We start from the raw sequence: 23563 nt of genomic DNA, 5'->3' as shown, positions 1-23563 counted from the left end.
CTCAGCACCAAAATGCAGCCACCTCTGGGGCAGGGCAGGGCAGCTATTTAACAGCCACACAGCGACACTGCACAGAGATCACTCACTCAGCAGCGAAATGCAGCCACCTCTGGAGTCAGGCACAACAACTGTGCTGAAACGCAAGGCTAAAGCGTTCATCACTGCATGGCTCCACATGCCCTCACACAGACTCAGCTCACCCCACCCTTGGGAACACACTCGGGCCTGCCACTTGCCAAGGCCCAAACTCCCATAGAAGCCACGAGGCAGGTAGGACCCCCGTCACCCACCTGACACCTGCAAAGGAGCCAGCCTGCATGCTGCTCTTGGTGGCAGCCAAAGCTGCCCACCTCCTTGCACCCTGGTTGCTGACACCCAAGCTAATCCCTGTGTAGTGCATTAGCCAGTCACGGGGGCTTTAATGTTTCATGCCTGCTGCGGGTGCCATGATTTCATAAACGGGTCTAATCCCTGCTGTCGCAAGTCCCCTGGCAAGGCCCTGAATGAGCTGTTTTGTTCTCCCTGTGGGGCGGTTTAGCAGGACCCATGGAGTGGAAGAGGAAATCAGGCAGATTCCACTGGAATAATGCATGTACACCCTCCCGCCTTAATTCGGACGCAGAAGGTAGACGTGAAACCAAATATCCTCCCAGGCTGCTTCCTCCCAGCTCCCGATTGGTGGAGCCGCTTCCTGCCCCCCTCCCAGCTGTTCGCAGCCGTAAAGAGCCAGGCGGCCGGCGAGCCGCTGTTAACCCTTCGGCCGCCAGGCGGGGATAACAGCCAGGGCCAGAATGACGCACACTGCGGTCTTAAAGCGGTAGGGGCACTCATTTAGGTCTCCCCCTCTCCTCCAGAAATCTGGGGGCCTTGCAGCCCCCTAGCACCACGATCCCACGCGCATGGCAAACCTTCCTGGAGCAGCTTGACTGTCTTCGTTCTACAGGTGGGGAAACTGAGGTGCAGAGGGGCGTGCCTAGGGTCATGCACAGAGGCTTTGGCAGAGTTGCAGCTAGGAGTCAGGAGTCCTGGCGACCATCCCTGCAGCCTGCTCTAACCACTAGACCTTATTCCCATCCCTGAGCAGGGAAAGGAACCAAGGGGTTCTGACTCCCAGCCCCCCTCCCCATTCTAACCACTAGATCCCGCTCCCCTGAACTGGGAATAGAACCCAGGAGTCCTGATGCCCACCCCCTTGTTCCGAGACCCCACTCCACACCCAGAGCTGGAAACAAAACCCAGGAGTCCTGACTTTTAACCACACTACCCTCCTGTTTTACACAATGCCTTCTGCTGGCTCCAGCTTTGTGCATCAGCTGAGGGAAGGCAGGAAGTGCTGGCTGCTGGTCTGAAAATTACCTGACCCTCAAATTACCTTCCTTTGCAAATGGTTTTACCTTGTAGCCAATGTTCCCTATTAGCTCCACTTCCTCAGCAGCTCTTAGCTGAGAGCAATCCCCAGGGGCACGGATTACCCTGGCCTCTTGGCTTTTCCAGGCAGAAAGCGTGGGCTTAGAGCCTCAGTTCCCTGATTTTCCCATAGCACGCACCACGTCTTATTACACCGATTATTTTCTGGCCATCTCCTTTGCCTGTCTCCGGTCAGCCCGTGACGCCAGCCTCCGTCACCCACTGGCGACAGCTTTCAACCTGCCTTTGCGGCCCAGATCCTCACAGGGATTTAGGCACCGAATGCCCGGGGCAGTTAAATATTTTCAAGGATCTCGGCCTTCGTCCTGGCTCCCCTGCTCCCCCTCGCGCTTGGGAGCTGCTCCCCGTAAACATCTGCCAAGCCACCACATTGTCCGACTTCAAGCGCCTCCTTAAAACTCCCCTGACCTGGGATGCCTCCAGAAATCTGGACAAATGTGAGGCCGCTGGCCTGCTGAGACCACCTCGTGTCTGCTGACCGGTACTGAATTGTTTCCTTGTGCTCCCACTGTCTGTCTGTCTGTCTCCATGTGTTAACTCTTGTTTTATAGAGAGATTGGCAGCTCTGGGGGGCAGGGACTGTCTTTGAGTTCTGTGTTTGTACAGCGCCTGGCACAATGGAGTGCTGGGCCATGCCTGGGGCTCCCAGGAGCTACCATAATACACCTAATAAATAATGTACAGTGCCTGGCACCATGGGGTCCTGGGCCATGACTGGGACTTCTGTGGTAATACAGATTAATACCGATTATGGTGGCAGTTCCTTATGGCTTAGAAACATAACAGTGGGCAGGTATTTCCTTGAATGTTGTTAATTACATGCACTAAATTGCACCTCCAGAGCCCAGCTGAGATCAGGGCCCCACGGTGCAGGGGGCTGCACATTCACTTAGGCCTTGTCTTCACTCAGAAGAAAGGTGTGTTCTTGGAGAGGCAGTGTGGCTTAGTGGCTGGCGTACGAGACTAGGACTTCTGAGATTTGGGTTCTGGCCCTGCGGGGTGCCCTGGAACAGGTCTGTTCTGTGCCTCAGTTTCCCCACCTGTAAAATGAGGATAATGGTCCTGTTTTCCTTTGTAAAGCACCTTGAGTTCTACTGGCAAGGAGAGCTAAGGATTACTTTTGGCTAACACATGGCAAAGCTAAGGCAGACAAGGCAGTTTGAAGTTTTCACCTGAGTTAGCAGGGCAAGGTAAACCCTAGGAAACCTGCATAGTCTCTAACTCGTGAAAGTTACAAACTGCCATGGATTTGACCTCCTGTTTGCTGACACTACCCTTATGCCAAGTGAAAATGCACCTACAGGGAGACAGTCAGTGTCCCCTCCCCCAAGAACTGATCATCTATGAGACCAAGGAAGGATTATGGGGAAACTGAGGCACGGCACAATGACATGACTCACCCAAAGAGTCTGCAGCAGAGCTGGGAATAGAAACCAGCTCTCTTGAGGGCTAGCCTCACAACTTATCCTCCAAACCAGGCTTCCACTTCCTCTTCCTCCTCCTCCCCGAGCTCTCTCTTCCTGCAAGTGGAAATCAAGAAGTGAGGCAGCCAGCTCTCTGCAGATCGCAGCACCTGGGGACTTCAAGAGAAGTGAATTAGGAGTAGTGAGGTTCAGGGTGACCGGGGCTGCTGGGAAGCGGGGACAGAGCCTTTCATGGCTTGTTTGATCCAGTCCTGGCTAGCAGCCAGCATGGTGTAATGGGCTGTTTGCCTGGTCACAGACTACAAGGGGAATGTTGCTAGGTGCATAACTGGCTTTCATTCATAGCAATTGCACCAGGAGGGTAAAGAGGAAAGGCCTAATGCTGGACTCATTGACACTGGTGTAAATCTGGAGTAACCTCACTGAAGTAAATGGATTTACTCTGGATTTGTGCTCAGATCAGAACGGGGTCCAGAGAGTGATTGGTCCCTTAGCCTGGACTTCCTGGGTCCCAGGAGAGAAACATTGACAAGGCAAACTGGGGGCATGATCAGATTCCACTCTTATAGTGTCCCGCTTCCTCCATGGATCTCAAAGTGTTTTGCAAAGGAGGGTCGCTGGCATTAGTGTACGGAGGGGGAAACTGAGGCACAGACAGGGAAAGTCACTTGCACAGAGGAAATCAGCAGCAGAGCTGGGACCAGAACCCAGGTGCCCTGACTCATACTCTCCCCTGCTTTAGCCACTAGACCCATGCTCCCCCCTGGGTTAAAACCCAGGTGTCCTGACTCCCTGTGCCTTCCCGTTACTCTAACCTACTAGATCACACTCCACTCCTAGAGCTGGGAATAGAACTCAGGTGTCCTGGCTCCCAGCTTTAACCACTAGACCCCACTCTCCTCCTAGATCTGGGAATAGAATCCAGGAGTCCTGGCTCCTGATCCCCACCGCCCCTGCTTTAACTAGATCACACTCCCCTCCCAGAGCTGCTCTCTGTCTAATGTACTCATATGACACCCCTTCCCCCACCAGCGGAAACTGAGGCACAGAGCAACCGTGCCCAAGCAAGGAATTGACTCTTGGTTTCCTGCATCCCAAGCTAGTGCAATAATCACTACTCCGTCATGTCTGTGCTGCCATATAGTGATAAAAATACCTGACTGAAGGGCTGGGAAATTGATCTAGCCGCAGCAGATCGAGTTCCCCATAAACGAGAGCCCTAATCCGGGGGCCGCAAGGGGCGGTTGATCTGGGTTTTTACCATTGGAGGCGAGAGCAGGATCCGGCCCCCTGCACGCCAGGAAGTGCCAAAGCATAGCTCCAAGGGAGAGAGCTGATCTAGGCCCAGCTCCGTCCTCAGGTGGGTTCAAGAGGCTTATAACTCTAGCTTATTTAAATTCCATTCTGGCCATGACAGCAGCAGCTTTCTCGCCCAGGAATGTAGCGGGGGGAGCAGCTGGGGGCTTCTTGGCAAAGCGGCTGCCCCTGAGTGCCACGTCGGTTTCCAGGGGCCCTTTGTCCGCTGCCTGGCACCGACGGCTCCCCTCTGGCCTGGCTGCTGGGGTTTATGGGGTCTCCCCCGGTAGGGGGTGTGCTTCCATTAGGCATCCCAGCGCCGGCTCCGAGTCAGACACTGGGGGGCAGCAGGTGTCTAGGGGAAGGCAGGTTAGTGAGGGAAAGCAAGAGGTAGAGAAAGTCAGGGCTCCTGGGTTCTACTCCCAGATCTGGGAGTGGGGTCTAGTGGTTAGAGCAGGAGGCTGGGAATCAGGACGCCTGGGTTCTATCTCCTGTTCTAGGACAGAGCGTGGGTGAGTGGTTAGCACTGCAGGGACAGTGAATTAGTAGAACTTGTGGGTTCTATCCCAGGATCGAGGAGGAGGGGTGGTGGGGGATTAGCTCTCAGGACACCTGGGTTCTATTCTCATCTGTGCTGCTGATTTACCTTGGGCAAGTCACTTCCTTGTTCTGTGCCTCAGTTTCCCCCTCTATAAAATGGGGATACCAGTGCTCTCCACTCAGAGGTGGGGGTCGAGGCTCTACTCTTTAGGGCTGGCACAGCGCTTTGAGCTGGAAGGAGCCGTGTAAGGACAGGGTAATTATCATTGGTGTCTTACAGAGCTCACACGTGAAGTTCCGCCCCTGTGGAGAGAGGTGGCCTGTGAAACCGGGAGCCTGAGGTCTAGATCCCAGAGGTCCCTCCTGGACTTAGAATTGATGAAGCCGAGTAGCCGGCAATTCCTGGGTTTCTCAGTGGAGAGGCTGTGTTACAAGAGGGAAATGGAAACATGCCCACCTAAATGGACGGAGACACACACACACAGAGGCACTAGCCAGCTCTCCAGGCTACGGCCTCAACCACAAAACCAGACTTTCTGGCTAACTGCTGCATCTGTGACCTGCTTTACTCAGGTGAGTAACCTTCATGGAAGCCAATGGGCTACATACGTGAGCAAAGCTGCACATGGGATCGAGTGGAATCAGGCACGAGGCTAGGCGTCAGGAGAGCTTAATTCGACTCCCAGCTCCGCCATTGACCTTGGGCAACTCACGTCCCTGCTCCGTGCCTCAGTTTCCCCTCCCACCGTTTGTATATTTAGCATCTGAGCTCTTCCGGGTAGGGATTTTCTCTCACTCTATGTGTGTGCAGCCCCTGGCACACTGGGGGGCCCTGATCTCAGTCGGAGTCTGTGCACCTTATGGCTGCAGGTGCATGTGGAAAGGCGAGGGTCCATCCTCTCCAGGTGGGAGGCAGGTGTGGGGGTGGCTGCCTGCGAGCCGAGCTCAGGTGGGCTTGGCAGATCTCCCCTTACCTTGGGCCGGGTCTTTGGAGGCAGGATCCCCTAGGCTACAGATAGGCCCAGGTGATCCCCAGCTCTCTGGGGCATCCCGGGTTCGTTCCCCTGCATCAGGAGGGTCAGAGAGAACCCCTTGATGCAGCTGGGGCCCTGGGAGCGCCGCTCGGGTGAGCCCCGCCCAGGTGAGCGGGGGGGGGGGGGGGCGGGACCTGCCTGGCTCAGGTGCGGGAGGAGGGAGGCACCTGCCTGTCCCTGGGTCACATGAGCGAGAGGGAAGGCGGAGCTGGCCAGATCGCAGCCCGGGGAGGGAGCGGACAGAGGGATCGGGCCGGTGAGTGCGGGGAAGGGGCTTGTGGCTCTATGGGGCGGCCCCCACCCAGGGAGCAGGCAGGGCCGAAGAAACCCCCCCTGCCTCTTTAAGAGAGCCTGGACTCCCCCCCCCCCCTTCCACTTAAAGCCAGGGGACTCCCCGGGGAGGACGGGGAGCTGCTACCTAGGGAAGTGGGCATCTGCCCCCCCCCCCCTTGGGATTTGGCTGCTGGAGGCTGGTCCTCTCCCCACACACACCTGTGCCTTGGGTCTGGCTTCTCTGATGCCCCAGATCCGGGGGTGGGGGGGCAGATACCCCCTGCTATGGCTTATGTCTGGGGTTACCTACACCCCGGCCTAGGCCCACCGTGGCCGGGGAGCGGAGATCCAGACCAGTCCCTGCCCTAGCCCAGGGCAAAGGCCTGAGGCCCCGGGCGATCGGGTGCCTGGAGTTGATTCATGCTGGAGACAGGGCTTCCTGATCTCTCCGGGTGCTTCCTCCTTCGGGGGAGCCCCCCCCACCGCGATCCTGGGAGTAGCCCTGGCTGGAGGGGGCTGGGGAGGGGGTCGCTCTGGGCAGAAGCAGGGTTAATGAGCTCTGGGTGACTTTCACTGGGTTAGCGCTTAATCAGCTGGGTTAAAAATTGACCAGCCAGGCCCGGCTGGGCTGGGACCCACAGAGGGAGTCTGTATAGGGGGGGACCCAGGGGCACCCCTGTTTCTTTAAAACCACCTCCCTGCCCTGAGATGGACCCGGCAGGGCCGTTGATTGGGGGGAGCTGGAGTGGGCTAGGGGGGGGAGCCATCACTAGCCCCAGGTGGCTTGCCACCTGGCTGTGGGGTTTCGGGGGGTGGGTGGGGTGGAGATTTGCCCGGGGGTGGTGGTGGTGGTGGCTTCTGCTGCTGTGGGCCAGAAATAAGGTCTGTGGTCTGTGACCTGGGCTCGTGCTTAGGGGGGCAGGAGTCTGGCTGGGGCCTGAATGACTGGGGGGGGGCAGGGGGGCATGTGTAAGTCCTGGGCTGAACTCATGGCACATTCCAGGTGTGGCTTATGCCCCCCCAACTCCCTTTGTGTGCCCTCCCAGCCCCTTCTATTTCAGACTCTCCTTGCTGTCTGCCCCCCACTTCATGCCAGGGGCTCTGTGTGCCCCTCAGGCCATCCCCCAGACCCCCCATGGCAAGGTCCCCTGCTCCCTGTGTGGGTGGCTCTTTGCTCCCTTCCCCAGTGGCAGTCTCTCCCATGCCTGTGGCTCTGTGTCTCCCCACTCTCATTTTTCCCCGTCCCTTGGTCCCCTATTCCCCCTCCCCCATACCAGGCGCCCCCCTTGCCCCGCTGCATACCAAGGTCCCCAACAGGCCCTTCCTCCCTCTCTGCACACGTCCCGGACTCTCAATAGAAAGGTGGGCCGTGACGTGCCCCAAATGAGTGGCCCGCTACCACAGGCCTGGGGCATGTACCCCATGTTCACCTGCACAGCTGCCCACAGCTGTTCATCCCCTGGCTGGGAGGAGGTGGCTGCTCGCACCAGGCTGGGCTCCTCCCTGGGAGCTCTGTGCCTGGTGGATTTTTACCTTATTATCTGGGTTCCTCTGGCACCCCCCCCCAAGGCGAGCAGGGCCCTGGTGTGTTGGGTGTGGCAGAGACACGGTCTCTTGTAAGCTCTGTGGGGGCAGGGAATTGAAATAGACAAGGAAAGCAAAGGGTTTTCACAGAGCAGCGGGGGAAACTGAGGCACAGAGTGGGAGAGTGACTGGCTGAGGAAGTTGGGCAGAACTGGGAGTGGATCCTGGGTCTGACTCACGGGCCTGTGTCTTAGCCACTAAACCATGTTCCCTAAGCAAGGGTGTGCGGCTTCTAACCCAGCCCCCTTGATAAATAGCCCCTGGCAAGAGGCAGCCCCCCGGCCCTAAAGAGCTTGCAGTCTAAATAGGTGGGAGGGGAAACTGAGGCACAGTGAGTTGATCAAGGTTCGTGACCATGCTGGAAAGGGAATTCGGCTCTCCTGGGTCCCAGCCCGGAGCCCTAGCCACTAGGGCACGCTGCCTGCCAGGTTCTCTCTAGACCTCGGGACTGGTTGAGCTGACATGGCTGTTGTGGGTGTATGGAGAGGCCTGTGGCTTATTGAAATACCGGAGAGCAGGATTTCTGGTGGCAGCTGGAAGAAATATGGGTTTGGTTCGTTGAACCATTTATTAACACATGAGTGATTGGATGATGAGGTGGGGGTGGGTCAATGGGCTGGGTTTTTCCTGGGATGGGAACCACAAGGAGTATGGAGCAGTGGGTAGAGCAGGGAGGGCTGGGACAAGAGCCAGGATTCCTGGTTCCCAGGCCTGGAAATAGTGTCTTCTCTGGCTTAGAGCTGACAGCCAGGACTCCTGGGTTCAATTCCCAGTTCTGCTAGTGACTCGCTGTGTGGACTTCTGGTTTCTGTTCCTGGCTGTGCACTGGCCCAGCACTCTGCCTCCCTCTCACTTGGGCAAGTCCCTTCCCTGCTTAGTGCTTCAGTTTCCCCATCTGTAACACTCACCTTCCTCCCGGGGGCGCTGTGAGGTTGGATTTGGCCAAGGTCTGCGCTGTGCTTTGGTACCCTGGTTGCTTGCGTGCCGCAGCAGCTCAAATGTGAGCTAGGATGGGGATCTGCTGAGAGCAGCAGGGATGGGGAAAGGGTCTGTTCTGTGGAGAAGGCTCCCTGAGCAGGGGCCATGGCAGGTTTGCTACCCTCCACCCTGCCCCTTCGAGCTTTGCCCTGCCTAATCTGGGGAGCCCTGGGTGACAGGAACTGCCTAGGGCCTGAAATCCTCCTCCTGATGAAGACATTTGCATCTCCAAAGGGCTGGATCACTAGAATTGAATGGATCCAACTGCTGGGAAACTTCATTCCACACACCAAGGAGGCTCCTACCCTCCCTCCCTCCCTCCCCATTCACTGTGTGCCTCCCTCCTCCCCCCTGCCAGGGGCTCTGTGTGCCCCATTTCAGGGTCCCGCATTCCTCCCAGCCCCCTATCCCCACCCCCTGCCAGGGGCTCTGTGTGCCCCGTTCCTTCTTCCCCGCCATTATCTCTCACACTTTCTTTTTGTGCCTTCAGCTGGTTCTTTGATCTGGAGCCGATTCAGCCCTGATCTAAGCTCAGGGATCTACCCACCAGATGTTGGGGGTTCCACGTGTCCCCTGTTCCCCACCCCCCTCTTCCGTTTTTCTGATCATCCCCCAAATCAACAGGGAGCTTCCCTGAAATATCCCTGGAAGTTTGGAAGCGATCGGACAGGGCATTGCAAAATCGTTGCCTTGTGGACAATGCAGAAGTGCCACCGAGTAGATCCTTTGGACTCGGGAGCTTGGCCACGAATGGGTGGGATGTGCGGCTTTCTAGATACTTTGCACGGCCCCCTGTCTTGCTACGATCCAGGGTCTTCACAAGCTTTCATAGATTTAACCTCCTGATTTCCCCCCCCCCCCCCCCCCCGTATTGGTCGACCAATTCAAAACCCGGCGCACCACTCGCTGTCCGTGCGTGTGACATGATCGCTCTGGAGAGCCACAGGTTCTGGGAACGTTCTAAGCACCCCGATTGATTGTGGGGGGGAAACTGGAAAAGGCAGATCCCGCCAGTGGGAGAGAGGGGAACGTCCGGCCTGCCGAGTGCCCAGCTGCTGCCGCAGATGGAAGAATCGGGTAGCTGGTCCTTGACAGCAGCTGGGTGCGCTCTCGTTGGGTGGGCAGCTCAGCCTGGGTCCGCGGTCCTCTACTTTATCTCGGCGGGGTCTGACCGAGAATGAGGCGGGATCCCCAGCGGGCGAGGTGCTGGACAAAGACAGGATAAGAGACAGTCCCTTCCCCCGAAGCGCTTGTCTAAACAGACTTGCCCCACCCCTGCTGGGAGACAGGGCGGTCTCGTTTTCTCTTATTGTACAGATGGGGAAACTGAGGCACAGAGTGGGGCAGTGATTTGCCCAAGGTCACCCAGAGGGTCAGAACTGGGAATAGAGCCCAGGGCTCTGTCTGCGAGGCTGACATGGTGAGGTCTCTGCTTCCAGCTGCGTTGGGGCTGGATTCTATCCCGGAGGCAGGCCCACGAGGAGCAGCATCACGCTTGCCTAGCACAGTGCTGAGGGCTGCTTCAGCTGAGGCCTAGGCTTGCTAGAGGAGGCAGTGTGGCCTAGCAGACAGAGCCTTGGGTTGGGACTCGGGACATCTGGGTTCTAGGCCCAGCTCTGCCTGCTGGATGACTCTGGGCAGGTCACTTCCCTGCTCTGCCGTGCCTCAGTTTCCCCATCTGTAACATGGGGGAAATGATTGTGACCTCCCGTGTAAAGCGCTTTGGGACTGGCTGGATAAGAGCCTAGAATTATTTCTGCACGTGCCCAGTTCCGTTCTCTCGGACTCTAGCTCCTGGCGCTCTGTCCGAACTTAACCCTTTAGAGACTTGAGTACAACCCCGCCTCCTGCCAAAGGGGCTGTGGGCACCAGGAACTGGCTGAGAGAAACCCTGAGCAACGGAGCTCAGTCTGGGGAGGATCCCAGCCACCCTGGGAGCTCAGGTGCGCGCGGAAACAAACCAATCAACCTCCACAAGAGGTTGTAAATGCCGGGGGGGGGGGAGCTCCAGAATCCCTTGCTCAAACGACCCCAAATTTGGACCACAGACCCCACCCCGCTCCCCCATGACGGGCAGCAAATTTCATGCCAATCCAAGGAAGTGGTTGGATCGTAGAGCGCCTGGAAGAGCTGACCTGATGGAGGGGTAGGCTGGGTGGTCTGGGGGTCTAATGGATGCAGAGCTGGGGGAGGGTGTCACTGAGGGGGCAGGGGGTTTACTAGTGACTCTGACCCCTTTCTCTCTGTCCCTTTCCCAGGTGGTGAAACCCTGGGGGCTGCCAGTTCCTTGTCATCCCCATTTCCAAGGGCCCCCCAACAGGCTGAGGACCCTGGGAAGCAGGAGACTGTGTTACCGTTGCACTATCAGGATTGTGATCCCTCCAGGGAGAGGGGGAGTGACCCCCCCCCATGTCCTCCCCTCCCTCCCAGACACCTGGGGGAGCGATGGCCGGCTACAGTCACCCCTTGCTCCTGGCCGTGGCCCTGCAGTCCCTGTTACAGCTGGCCCTGGGCCAAGGTAGGTGGTGGGTTGTTAAGTACATCTGCTTCTACACCGGGGTGGGAGGGGGGCTGGGAGCCAGGACTCTTGGGTTCTATCTGCAGCTTTGGGTGGGGAGTGGGGGTCTAGTGGTTAAACAGCCTGGAGTTCTCTTAACTCCACCACTGATTCAGCAAGTGATTTCCCCCCCCCCCCCGCCATGCTCACCCCTTCCCCATTGTGGTGGCAGGGACCGTGATCTTATCCTGCTGCTTCAACGGCCCACGACCATAAGGAGAATCCCCTCTCCCTATCAGCAGTATAGGCCCTATGACACACATCCAAGCAGTTCTGATTCCATGCAGCAGAGGGCAGCGGTGCCCCCAAACACTGCAAGAAAGTGGATAATGGAAGGAGGCTGCAGCTTAGCTTGACTAAAGTTGCTGCTGTTGTTAGTCTGGGCAGCCAGAGGGGGGGACTTCGTGGCTTTAGATTCTGGTCACCAGGGCTGCGGATGCAGTGCCGGGGTCAACCCAGCATCGCCCGGGTCGGACCAAAACACAGGGCATTGACCCTCGTGTGTGTTTCCCAGCACGTGGGTGATGGGCACAGTTAATCGGCTGCCATGCCCCACCCCAGAGGTAGCTGCATTTCAGCATTGGCTGAGCGATCCCTGCGCACCGCTGCTGCGTGGCTATTAGCCAGCTGCCCTGTTCTACCCCAGAGGTGGCTGCATTTCTGTGGTAGGAAGAACGATCCCTGCATGGAATCGTAGGGAGGTTGGGAGAGGGGGTGTCACCCTTTGACATGCAAGGCCCGGATTGGCAGGTTTGATTGTTTTTTATTTTTGTTCCCCCCTCCTTGCTTCCATAACATCTTCCACTGGAGTTATGACACGGGAGAAGGAACATACAGTACCCCGCCGGGTGAGGTCCTGCTTCAGGACCGGGGCGCTGAGGTGCTACCGTAATACACCTAATAAATAATGTACGACACCCACCATACCGTAATCCATATAATGGAGTTGATGCCTGAAGCAGGGGACTAGATTTTTAATGTGGCCAGCATACACTCCCCCCCCATCCCCCCCGGCAGCTTCCCAGGGCAGATCCTGTGGCTCTCAGTCCCCAGATCCCCCCCCACACGGGGCCGTTGCTGCTGCCCCACTCCAGGGCAAACCGCAGGTGTGTTTGTGGAAGGCCCCTTCTCCGTTACGGCTTGATCCCGGGCCCCGCGCCAGCCCTGGCAGAGAGCCCAGGGAGCGGGCGAGGTGGGGCAGTGTGGTTTCAGTTGTCCGGGCGCTGGGTTTCGGAGCCTGACACGGGTTGATCCACACCCTGGAGGGGGTGGGGGGAGGGAGAGGCTGGAACAGGGTGGGTGAGTCACCTCTGTTGGGGGGAAAGTCCCTGGGACTGGCTGATCTCTGAGCACCCTGCCCGCCCCATGTGTATGTCTGTTTACAGGTGGAGTCACCTACAAGAGTTTTAAGACCCCAAACAAACAGTTTCAGTCCCCCCCGCCAAAAAACCCCAAACCGCTACCACCAACAACCATGTAATTTACTGCTCTGGGCAAAGTGGGGGAGGGTCCAAGTTCCTTATCAAGCAAGGACTCAGGCTGCACAGTAAGGGCTAGTGGTTAGAGCGGGGTGGGGGCAGGGACTGGGAGCCAGGACTCCTGGGTTCCATTCCTAACTCTGGTAGGATCTAGGGCTTGGGGTGGTGGTGGTTAGGAGTAGGGGCTGCTGGATTCTCAGCCCTGGGAGGGGAGTGGTTAGAGCAAGAAGGGATTGGGAGCCAGGACTCCTGGGTTCTATTCCCACCTCTGGGAGGAGAATGGGATTTAGAAGGGGGGTGCTGGGAGCCAGGACTCCTGGGTTCTATCTGCAGCTCCGCCATTGCTAGCAAAGCCGGGGGGGGGGGTTACTTGGGACCAGCCTTGTGCGGGGCCAGTCCTGTCCAGGGCCCCTCCTCCTGCTGGATCCCAGTGCTCTGAGTCGCACCCTGGTCCTGGGAAGGGCTCCAGCCCCTCCCAGCTGCCTGTTCCGGCCTGACCTGCTCTCTAGGTTGCAATGCACAAGGGCGCTGGAGCTGGGAGCGTGGGCTGAAGGCCAGGCTGGGGACTGGGCAGGGCAGACAGGGGCACCCTGGGAGTTGTAGTTCCCTACCTGCATAATGATGGGGGAGGGGAAGGGAGTGGCTGGCCTGGCTCGGAGACTAGCGGGTTGCTTACAGGCTGGAGGCAGAGTCCTGGGCCCTGGGAGGCTGGATGGCGCATGGGGGAAGCGGAGCTGGGACTGCGGGGATGAGCCCAGGGGTGCGGTCGAGTTGTGTCCTCTACGTTGGGCTGGGAGTAGGTCTAGTGGTTAGAGCTGGGACTTGGGGCTTCTGGGTTCTGTCCCCTGGGGATGGGTGGTTAGGGCAGGGTGGGCTGGGAGTCAGGACACCGGGGTTCTGTCCCCAGCTCTGGGAGGGCTGCGTGTGTGGGGGTCTAGTGGTTAGAGTGGTGGGGGGCTGGGTTGGATGAATATAGGGGCTGGCTTGTGTGCACTGCTGCCTCCTGCTGGGCGGGGAATACCCTCCCAGGTCCCCAGGTGGCTGAGTGGGCGGGTGGTTGATGGGTTTCTCTTGCTGACCTGAGCTCTTGGGGGACAGCGTTGGGCCAGGCTGGTGTCGGGCTGGCGGAGACCTTCGGGCAAACCGCGGTCTCTGCTGGAAGTGATACTCTCTGCTTGGTGAAGGGCCCGCAGAATCAGAAGCCCCCCGGGGCGGTGCTGGGGGGGCGCTGTGCTGCAGGGAGTGGGCTAGGGGGCGCTGTCAGTGCTGACTCCAATGTCCCGCTGTGGCACTAGGAGGCGCTGTGTTACAGGGAGCAGGGACTGGGCTCAGTAGGGGGCGCTGTCCCATTGAGGTCATTATAGGTCACTCCATATGGCACTTTTCTAAGAATTGGGGTGGTGGTAATTTAGGGGGGAACGTGACAGCTCACTTTGATGACCCCAGGCTGCTGCTTCCTTAAATAACCCTCCCCCTGCCCTGGTGCACTTGAAACTGGGAATCTCCTTCACTTCCTGTCCTAAGCTGTTGCCTTGCTCTGCAGTGGCTCACCAGCTGCCACCCCAGAGGTGGCTGCATGTTGGTGCTGGTGGCTGAGTAGCATCAGTGCCATGGTTGAGCTTTCCGAGCGCTGGGGGGGTGGGCTCCAGCAGACGCCTCCTATCATCAAAGCCTCCTATTGCACCCCCTTGCCGTACCCCTTCACCTGCTAAGCTCCGTTCTCTTTATCCCTCTTTTAAATCAAGTCACGAATGGGAGCACCGCGACACCCACACCCGCATCGGGGCTCACGGTAAGTAGGCGTGGGGGGGCGGATCAGCTGTGTGTGTGTGGGGGTGCTTATCCCAGCATGCACTGCGGAGAGAGACTTGATTGGAACTGGGCTGGAAGCTTGGAGATACTCCACAGTGTGTGTGTGTGTGTGTGGGGGGGTCCAATTTGGGAAGGTGGGGATCTGGGGCCAGGAGGCCTAGCTCCCCACCTCTGCTTACCACGTCCTCTGGGGAACCCCCATCTTTACCTCCACACTCCTGGTTTGCTCCTGGTGTCAACCCCCCCACTCCCCATCCTCAGCTCCAACCCTGCCCCTGGTCGAATGCCCGGCTCCATTGTCCATGCAGCGGTCTCCCCTCTGTGCAAGAGTGTTTTCCTCTGCATCAGCCTCCCACTCCCATTGCTAACACAGACCCCCCCTCCCCCCCGGCACGTCTCTGCCCCCCTCAGGGAGCTGGGCAGGGCATGATTCTGGTTCTTTGTCTCACTCTGCCCCCTCCCTCTTGGCAGGAGTCGGAGCGGCTGGCAGCCATCATTGTCCCCTCCCTGGTCGGGGGTCTCCTGCTTATTGGACTTGTGATCTTCGGGGCGCTCAAGGTGCGGGAGAGGCGGCAGACGGAGGGCACCTACCGGCCCAGCAACGAGGAGCAGGTGGGTGCTCGGGTGGTGACGAACACTAACCTCCAACTGCCCCCTGAGGAGCGGCTGATCTGACCCTGGGGGAGGGGGGGGTCACACACCCCCCCCCTCCCCGGACTGGCAGACTCTGTCCCGACTGGATACTGCGGTTCCAGAGCCGGCCGCACACCTGGGGGCGGCTCCCTGCTGGCCGGAAGGAGCCGACGTCTTCGTCGCTGGATGCAGAATTTCCACCTGCGCCCCCCTGCTGCGGGCGGGAGGGTGCCGCCCAGCCAGGGCGGACACGGGGCGGCTCGCCCGCGAGCCTGCTGGCCATGCTGCTGCTCCGCAACATCGCCTCCTGGTGGCAGAAGCGGTGGGAGCCTCTGCTGCTGGGCTGGAAGATTGGCGGAGCGCTCAACCTCGTGCCTCTTTCCACCTGGTTGGATTACTTGATCCTCCCGCCCCGTCTGTGTCTCTCACTTGTCCTGTGACCTCCCCTACCTCTGTCTGTTCTGGGGCAGGCTGTGTGTAAGCTGCCCAGCTCACCAAGCCAGCCTCAGCTTGCAGATGGGGAGTGACTCTACGTTGGCAGATGGGGAGTGACTCTACGTTGGCACCTGGGCTGGTGAAAGCAAGGCTGGCCTGGCAGCGAAGGAAGGGGAAGCTCTAAACCCCTGCTCTAGCCTCCAGGGAAGGTTTTGGCCTTAACCGTCGTGCCTCTGTTTCCCCATCTATCATCCCCACCCCATCCCCCCACTCACCCTGGTGCTCTTATGGTTACAAAACCTGCAGGCTTGTTGGATGCATGTGGAAGGTACCACATCACTCCGTAGTGGCTGGTGAATGCACAGGATAATAGCCTCCTGCTGCTGTCAGCTGATGGAGCTGCTCCTTGGGCTGGGGGGCTGAAGGTACTGGACTCAAACCTGGGCCGCTGATGGGGTCATTTCTTGTAGTGCGGGGGAGGCGTGAAATAATTAAAAAAGCAACTCGGCAGCCTCCTTTGCTGTCCTGTCTAGGGGGATGGGACCAAACTACACCCACTTTACCGGTCCAGTCTCTTTGTCCTCTGGGGCGGCTGTGTTTTGTCTCTCCTTTAAACCAAGACTTGCTGGGAGACTTTTTCCCATGTGCAGCACCCCCCCCCCCCGTCCACCCCCCAGCAAGTTCAGTGGCTTTTCTCCCAAGCCGCAGTGTCCCACAGCACAACCCCGCCCCATTGCTGCTCCCCCAGCCAGCACCTGGGCCAAGGTCATTTCCCTGCATGGGGCAGCCTAGGGCACAGCACCCAGGTGTCCCCTCCTCGGCAAGGCTGGAGCAGGAGCAATCATCCCGCTGCCTGAGGCTTCCATACCGAGCTGCAGTAGAAGCAGCGTGTGGGCTGATTTCTTCGCCCCCTTAGTCACTTGTACCAGCCACGGTTCCTGAGCCTCTGGCGTGGCCTGTGGGTTGGTGGATCTTTAACTCCAAGAGCTTTTCTCCCACCAGTGCCTTGGCCCTTTGAGTTATGCGGAACACACACAATCCATAGGTTTTAAATAGGCCGGCCCATGGCGCTGGCTTTGCCTTTATGCCACCTGGGGGTTGTCCTATGAACATCTCAGCTTCTCTTGACTCTAACGAACTTTGATAAAGTGGCAGCAAGTTCCCCAGGCTTCCAAGGGAGGAAGATGCGGGGGAGCTGTTTGCCCAGCGGGCCATCCAGCATCAGGGGTTGCTGGGAACCCAGCTCCGCAGCCAACTGCTTGGATCATCTTTACGGCCCCTGGTCGGTGCTTCCTCGCTGTACCCCGTGTCTTGGCTCTGTCTCCTGGCGCCTCCGGGGCACGCTAACCTTGCTCAGTGGCTGGCTGAAAGCTTCCCTGCTCCCACAGCTGTCACCTGGTGCTGCACGTTCTCCGCTCAGTCACCTCTTCTCTTCTTTCAGTCCTCCCGGGAAGACCCGAAATTAACCAAGCTGTGAGAGCCAGGAGCAAAGGTCACCAGAGCTTGGCCCTTGCCCTTTGAAAGTGCCGGAGTTGGGAGCTCCCTGCCTCATGCCCACCCATCGGTCAGTTCCTAGTCGTCCCCTCCCTGCAGGGTCACGCTGCCCAGTTTTGCATGGGCCGGTGGCCGCTTCTTACTACAACCTCCCTGTTCACCCAGTACAAGGGGGGGGCTGGTCGCTGACTGGGGTTCCTGGGCCTTGTGATGGTACAAATAACTGCAGCAGGGCTGGGGCCCTGACATGGGACCAGCTGCTCACAGCTCAGGGAGGGGTCCCCCCCCCCCCCCCAGTGCAGCTCCACTCACAGCTCAGGGAGGGGTCCCCCCCCCCCCCCAGTGCAGCTCCACTCACAGCTCAGGGAGGGGTGTCCCCCCCCCCCCAGTGCAGCTCCGCTCACAGCTCAGGGAGGAGGTCCCCCCCCCCCCCCCCCCCAGTGCAGCTCGTTCCCCACCGCCAGCCCTCAAACCTCTTCTTCAGCTGACACACCTCCAGCAGGGCTGGGAGCCATGTAGGATTTAGGCACCTCCAGCCCTTTGAGGAGCTGGGCCTCAGACCCAGGGGGTTTAGGTGCCCCAAGTTGCTAATCTTACCCCTTCTCTGCACACAAATATGCAGCAATTTAATTGACCCCCCCCAGCTCGAAAGGAGGCTGGTCATGCCAGGATGGCTCTGCCTCAGACCCGCTGGCTGATCTTGGACGAGTCATGTTGCCTCTTGTGCCTCAGTTTCCCTAGCTGTGGAAGCCAGTCCTACAGAGCCCCGGAGGAGTGGGAGGCAGGGTTACCTGCCCCACGGGGTGCTGCGGTGGCAGCTGTTTACGCTGGGTTTATACCACGGGGTGTTTTCCCTCCTCTGTGCAAATACAACTTTTATTTTTTTTGTAAAATAATTTGGGGATCTATTAAAAAAATGGGGACCATGCCTCCCCCCCCACCCCTTGCTGAGTGACTCATTTTTTGCAGGGGGCGGGATCCGGTCCGCCAAAGGAGGGCGGCAGCAGCTGCTCTTGACCGTAGCGCCCCACGGCGGGGAAGGGGGAGGCAGCCTGAGGCTGGCTAGGGGGAGCATTCAGCCCCACCCCATTGAACAGCAACCACTGGGCGGTTCCTCCAGAAGCATTTATTGAGAGCCCCCCCTGCCGGCTTTGGGCAGGGCCGCGTCTCCCCATTGTCCTCAGCCACGCAGGGCTGAGTGGGGCAGTGCAGCTTTTGGGCAGCTCTGCCCATAGCTCAGGCTGGGGTGGGGGGCCCTGCTGCAGCTCTCCGGCCCCTGGGGAGCCCTGATGCAGCTCAGCATGGGGCCCCTGATGCAGCTCTCCGGCCCCTGGGGAGTCCTGGTGCAGCTCAGCATGGGGCCCCTGATGCAGCTCTGCCCAGAGCTCAGGCTGGGGGGGCCCCTGGTGCAGCTCTCTGGCCCCTGGGGAGCCCTGGTGCAGCTCAGCATGGGGCCCCTGGTGCAGCTCTCCGGCCCCTGGGGAGCCCTGGTGCAGCTCAGCATGGGGCCCCTGATGCAGCTCTGCCCAGAGCTCAGGCTGGGGGGGCCCCTGGTGCAGCTCTCCGGCCCCTGGGGAGCCCTGGTGCAGCTCAGCACGGGGCCCCTGGTGCAGCAACATCCGTAGCTCGGCATAGGCTCCCCCCGGTGCAGCTCTTTCTACGCCGCCAGCCTGCTAGGACTCAAACCTCTTCTTCAGCTCCGATACCTTGGGCAGGGCCGGGGGCTGGGAGGCTTGTTCCAGCTCCGGCCAGGCTGAGCTGGGCAGGGTGGCCCCTGGCCCCAGTGGGGGGACCCCTCCCCTGAAGTCAGTTTGCCTGCAGGCCTTGGCCTGGTACAGAGCCACAGCTGACTGGACCGTGGGGGAGGAGGGGCTATCTGGTGGGAGGTGGGGCTGTGCCTCAGGGGAGGAGGGGCTATCTGGTGGGAGGTGGGGCTCTGCCTCAGGGGCGGGGCTATCCTGTTCGGGGTGGGGCTCTGCCCTGCATGACCCCTGCCCAGGCTCTGTCCCTGTAGTGGCTGCTTCAGGGGGGCCTCCTGTCTCTGCTTCTTCAGGGGACCCCAGCAAGCTAGGAGCTGGTGTCAGCTCTGTCCCAGCCCCTCCCTGCCCCCCGGCTGCCCTGCCCCCCAGCTCCTCCTCCCCCAGCTGGAAGGGCTTGTGCCAGGACACCCTGGGCGCCGCTACCCTCTCAGCTGGCTGGGGAGGGGCCTCCTCATCCTCATTGATCCCGCGGTCCCACATCCCGCTCCCCGGGCGCGTGGCCTTGGCGGGGAGCAGCAAAGCCTGCTGGGAGTCCCCAGCCTCCTCCTCGGCCAGGGAGGCCTCCTCCGAAGACGGGGGGGCGAACTCCAGGGACGAGTCGTCCTCCTCGGCCAGCAGCCAGCACTCGTGGTCCCGGGCCTGGTGCCCGCTCAAGTTCTCCTCACTGGGGTTCGTGTGTCTCAGCTGGAAGGGACAAGGAGCCAGGGTTGGTGCAGCATGGGGCAGGGAGAGAGACCTGGGCTGGAGAAGAATGGTGGGAGGGAGGGGCTAGAGAAGGGGGTGGAGTTAGGGGGGGGCTAGGAGAGGAAAAGTTGGGGAGGGGGTGGAATCCAGTGGTAGGGTCAGAGAGGGATAGGGGAGAGAGGGGCCAAGAGAAAGACTTGGTGGGAGAGAGGTGGGGTGGCACAGGGAGGTGCCCCTGGGGTAGGGGCAGCCCAGGGAGGTGCGGGGGGGCAGAGGGAGGTACCCGTGGGGAAGGGGCAGCACAGAGTGAGGGAGGTGCCCGCAGGGGAGGGGCAGCACATGGGGGGCACAGGGAGGTGCCCGCGGGGGAGGGGCAGCACAGAGAGCTGCACAGGGAGGTGCCCCTCGGGGAGGGGCAGCACAGAGAGGTGCATGGTGGGGCATGGGGAGGTGCCCGCAAGGGGGGTGGGGAGCTCACCCTGGTGTAGCAGCTGCCCTCCTCCAGGTTGCAGAAGTCCAGGCTGCGGGTCCCGTAGAGCAGCCCCCGTCCACTGGGCGCCGCCAGGCTCAGCGTCTCGAAGATCTCACCCAGCAGGTCGATCTCGCCCGTCTCCAGGAAGCTCTTGTCCAGCTCCCTCGCATCAGGGATGGCATCGGGGCCTGGGGGAGCCTCGGGGCCTTCTGCCGGGCCAGCCCTGAGAGACGGGGGGAAGGGAGGGCTGGGCATTCACGTTACAGTCACGTGTGTAAACGGATATACAGAAAACATGGCAACAAGCTTGTGCACGAAAGTGACATCACATGTGTCAACACGCATGACACCCGACACGGGAACACAGCGTCACATCTCACACTCCGTCTGTGCCAGTACACACGGAAACGAACACGTGGAATAGGCAGGTCAACCGTCACGCGTGGCCCAAGGTCCAACACGCAGGCCAACCAACACGTGCTCATGTATTAAAGCTGGCCACCCATGCAGCTGTCTGCGGCAGAAGGGGCAGGCATGAAGCTGACCGCACACGCCAACACGCATGTAAACACCCATGACGTAGGCCCACAAACGTCACAGGATCACGCCTGAACGCAAACGCACGTGCGGGAGCTGACAGGCATACACACTGGGCACGCAGCCCCCCCCCACGCTGGGAGCACGGGTGTCGAAGCTGACATGCACAGGCCAGGCCAGCGCGCACAGTGACGCACGAGAGCGTCCCACACCCCAGTGACGCACGAGAGCTTCCCACACCCCAGTGCACGTGAAGGATGAGGCAGGCAACACAGAGAGCAGGCTGTGAGGTGGGGGGAACCCCCTCCCATGCCCTGCAGACCACGCCCCAGGCCATCTCTGCTCTCCCCCCAATATCTGTGCTCCTCCCCCACCAGTTACCTCTGGGCCTCCAGCTCTGTCCCGCTGCAGCGTTTATTGGGTCGCAGGGGCCGGGACTGCAAGGAAACACGGGTCAAAGTGGCCGATCCCCATGCTCACCCCTGGGCAGTGCAATACCAAGCCCCTCCAGCATGAGGGGGTTGCTGAGGCCAGGACCTGCCTGCCCCCAAGGCCTTTCCATGCCCACCACTCCCCGATCTGTGCCAGCCTCCCCCCACGCTGGGCTAGGGTCGTTATCCAGGGCCACGAGCGACGGAGGTGGGGTGGGAAAGGGAGGAAAGGCCCACAGCCGAGCAGAGTTTGCCTTGCGGCCCCCCACCCCCGCCCCGATGCTACTCAATGAGTAAGGGTTATCTGGGCGGGGGGGGGAGCGAGTCACTTCCCAAACGACCTGCTACAGGTTCCAGATGTTTCACATCTGCATGAGGATTACCTGCATGCCGCCATTATTCCCACCAGATGTTGCACATCTGCACCGGGAATTACCCACACCCCGCCGTTATTTCCTTCCAGATGTTCCACATCTGGGGGAGGACTATCTGTGTGTCCCCACCCCCTACAGAGGTTTAGCAGTCTCTGACCTTCCCGAAGTGCTGGGTGATCGGCAGCCGGCTCTGTAGGCACTCGGACTGGGTGCTCCGGGGCAGGATGGAACCCGAGAGCTGGTGGCTCCTCAGGGAGCCGCCTCGCTGCAGGGATGAAGCCTGGCTCAAGTCCTGGAGGGGAGAACGAGGGCCGGGCAGGAAGACGGTGAGCAGACTCCAGGCAAGGCGTCCGAAGAGCGACAGAGAAGAGCCAGGGCTAACTTCCCCCATCTGCTCCTAGAGGAGCTCGGTCTCAGTGACCAACAAAGGGGGGGCTGGTCTGGGGGTGACATGGAAGCCCAGCCCACTGGCAACTGGGTGGCAGCAAATGCCCGCACCTGGCGAAGCGCTCTTGGCCACGGCTGAAGTGGGAGTAGGGGCGGAATTCGAACCTGTGGCTTTGGAGCTCCAAACCCCAGTGCTCTTAATAGGGGCTTCATGCCATTTCAATCGGCCAGCTAGCCCGGCAGGTGAGGGCAAAGGTCACTGGGGTGGGGGCATATCTGGAGCTCAATGCACCTCGGGGGGGCCTTCAGCCCGATCTTCTCCAGAGCCTCAGCCCAAGGGAGTCCCGCTGCCAGGAGTTGCCAAGAATTGCTGGTTCTAGCCCCCTTGGACCAAGAGGTCGTCTTCTGCAGACCCTCAAGGGAGCTCTCCAAGCAGAGCGTCATGGGGACTCCCGGCAGAATCTGCCCTGGGAGAAACTAGAAAGTTTCCTTAGCCAGCTTAGGATCTATTACCCCAAACCCAAACCCTTAGCCCCCCTGTTGTCTCCTAACCCTTTCTCATCTACTACCTCTGACCCGAACCCCATTCACAATCTACTACCCTTAACCCTCCTTATGACCTGCTACTCCTAGCTCCTGCCCCACCCAATCCCCCAGGAAGCAGCTGATCAGAGGGGAGCTGGGGGGTGGGGGAATTTCCTTAGCAAGGGGGAATCCCTGGCTCGGAGTTGGAGGTTGGGTGGCGGGGGGAGTCTGGGCGGGATCCCCCAGCCCAAAGAGGATTGCTGCAGTAGGAATCTTACCCTGTACCTCAAGCGACTTCGCATCTCCTTCAGCCTGTCTCGGGCATGGCTCTTGGCCTAGAGGAGAGGAGAGAGAGGGGTGACCAGGCAGGAAGCCATTCCTGGTTCTCTATGGTCTGATACAACTGTCCACTCTGAGATCCCGGCACGGAGACACAACTGCATCCCCCTGCAATACCCCAGCCCCCGGGAATCCCCCGCACACAGACGTGACAGCATCCCCCTGTGATACCCCAGCCCTGGGATCACCCCCTCATGGAGACACAACTGCATCCCCCTGTGATACCCCAGCCCCCGGGAGCTCCCCCCCACTGATAAAATCCCCCTGCTAACAGAGCCCAGTGAACGGGGAAGACTGTGTAGCCGGCTGGTGACCTTACATATTTGTACATGTTCCTGACGGCTGGGTTCGTCTTGTTCTTCATAGTGTTGATCAGGGCCCCTCCGCCTTTCTGGCAAGACAAAGCACAGAGATGTTGCTTTGGAGCGACCCCTATAGGTGCCTGGTGTCTTCTGCAGTTCTTAGCTTTGTCTTTCCCCCTGACACAAGTAGCCTGACCTTCCTGCCATTAGAGGGAGCCTGTGGGTGAATACAGTTGCAGCAGGAGTCACCAGGTGGCGCTGTCGCAGACAATCTCTCTCTTAGCAGCGTTCTTGGGCGCATTGTTGCCAGTTTTGCAATGGCATTTTCTCCGGTGGGAGCTGTTGCAAGCAGTGGGGGGTTGCTCTCTGCCATGGTCCTGCTAACTCGAATCAGCTGGAGGCCGGTACTGTGACATGTGGTCTCCAAGTTTGTTTTTTTTTTCCTCAGCAGGCGAGCGAACGGTCAGCCGTGGGAAGACACACGCTGCGTATGGCAGTTAATCTGGGGGCCGTGCTGAGGCCCGGGAGCTGGGACAGCAGCTTGACAGTTTGCTCCATCTTGGTCTCCGATTCTTAAGGCAGTGTTGCACCCTGGGCAGGGAGTTTTGCAATGGGCTGGGATCCCTGAATGAGATACACCTCTGTTCCAAGACTGGTGTATAGAGTGTAAATAAACAAGTTGCAAATATGCCCAGACTCCATATCACTGATTTCTCCTCCACTTGGAAGCTGGCATGCCCGGTGTTGGGCATCTGCTACCTCTCAAGAGAGGCAACAGTAGAACAT

General features: G+C 59.6%; 2 protein-coding genes across 5 annotated transcripts in view; one reads left to right on the top strand and one right to left on the bottom strand.

Moving 5' to 3' along the window:
* The first annotated feature begins 5907 nt into the window (after nucleotides 1–5907).
* Nucleotides 5908–23430, top strand: CRB3 (crumbs cell polarity complex component 3). Of its 2 annotated transcripts, none has more exons than XM_073318443.1 (5): nucleotides 5908–5978; nucleotides 10816–11075; nucleotides 14338–14384; nucleotides 14876–15016; nucleotides 23226–23430. In XM_073318443.1, exons 2-5 carry the CDS (start codon nucleotides 10967–10969, stop codon nucleotides 23352–23354), a joined length of 426 nt encoding a protein of 141 aa, XP_073174544.1. In that variant the 5' UTR covers nucleotides 5908–5978; nucleotides 10816–10966; the 3' UTR covers nucleotides 23355–23430. The 2 variants fall into 2 exon arrangements, with proteins under 2 accessions (XP_073174544.1, XP_073174545.1); XM_073318444.2 differs by lacking the exon at nucleotides 23226–23430 and adding an exon at nucleotides 16914–17903.
* Nucleotides 18087–23563, bottom strand: part of DENND1C (DENN domain containing 1C) — a 22479-nt gene continuing 17002 nt past the window's right edge. For 2 of the 3 annotated variants that reach the window (XM_073318439.2, XM_073318440.2), the window contains 6 exons: nucleotides 22795–22866; nucleotides 22415–22471; nucleotides 21382–21516; nucleotides 20801–20856; nucleotides 19889–20105; nucleotides 18087–19410 (listed from right to left, as the gene is read on the bottom strand). In XM_073318439.2, coding sequence (XP_073174540.1) covers nucleotides 18640–19410; nucleotides 19889–20105; nucleotides 20801–20856; nucleotides 21382–21516; nucleotides 22415–22471; nucleotides 22795–22866 — 1308 coding nt within the window. In that variant the 3' untranslated portion in view covers nucleotides 18087–18639. The other variant, XM_073318441.2, reaches the window with a different exon arrangement.

The sequence above is a fragment of the Lepidochelys kempii genome, chromosome 20, assembly GCF_965140285.1.
Source record: "Lepidochelys kempii isolate rLepKem1 chromosome 20, rLepKem1.hap1, whole genome shotgun sequence".
NCBI classification, from domain to species: Eukaryota; Metazoa; Chordata; order Testudines; family Cheloniidae; genus Lepidochelys; species Lepidochelys kempii.
Note: the sequence above shows the minus strand (reverse complement) of the source record. Positions and strands in the feature narration are given on the sequence as shown.

What these genes read in the sequence shown, in the direction of transcription:
- CRB3 (XM_073318443.1), top strand. Translation starts at nt 10,967, where the DNA reads ATGTCCTCCCCTCCCTCCCAGACACCTGGGGGAGCGATGGCCGGCTAC. An exon ending in CACCCGCATCGGGGCTCACG is followed by an intron (nt 14,385 to 14,875) that starts GTAAGTAGGCGT and finishes CCCTCTTGGCAG; the next exon opens with GAGTCGGAGCGGCTGGCAGC. An exon ending in GGCCCAGCAACGAGGAGCAG is followed by an intron (nt 15,017 to 23,225) that starts GTGGGTGCTCGG and finishes TTTTTTCCTCAG; the next exon opens with CAGGCGAGCGAACGGTCAGC.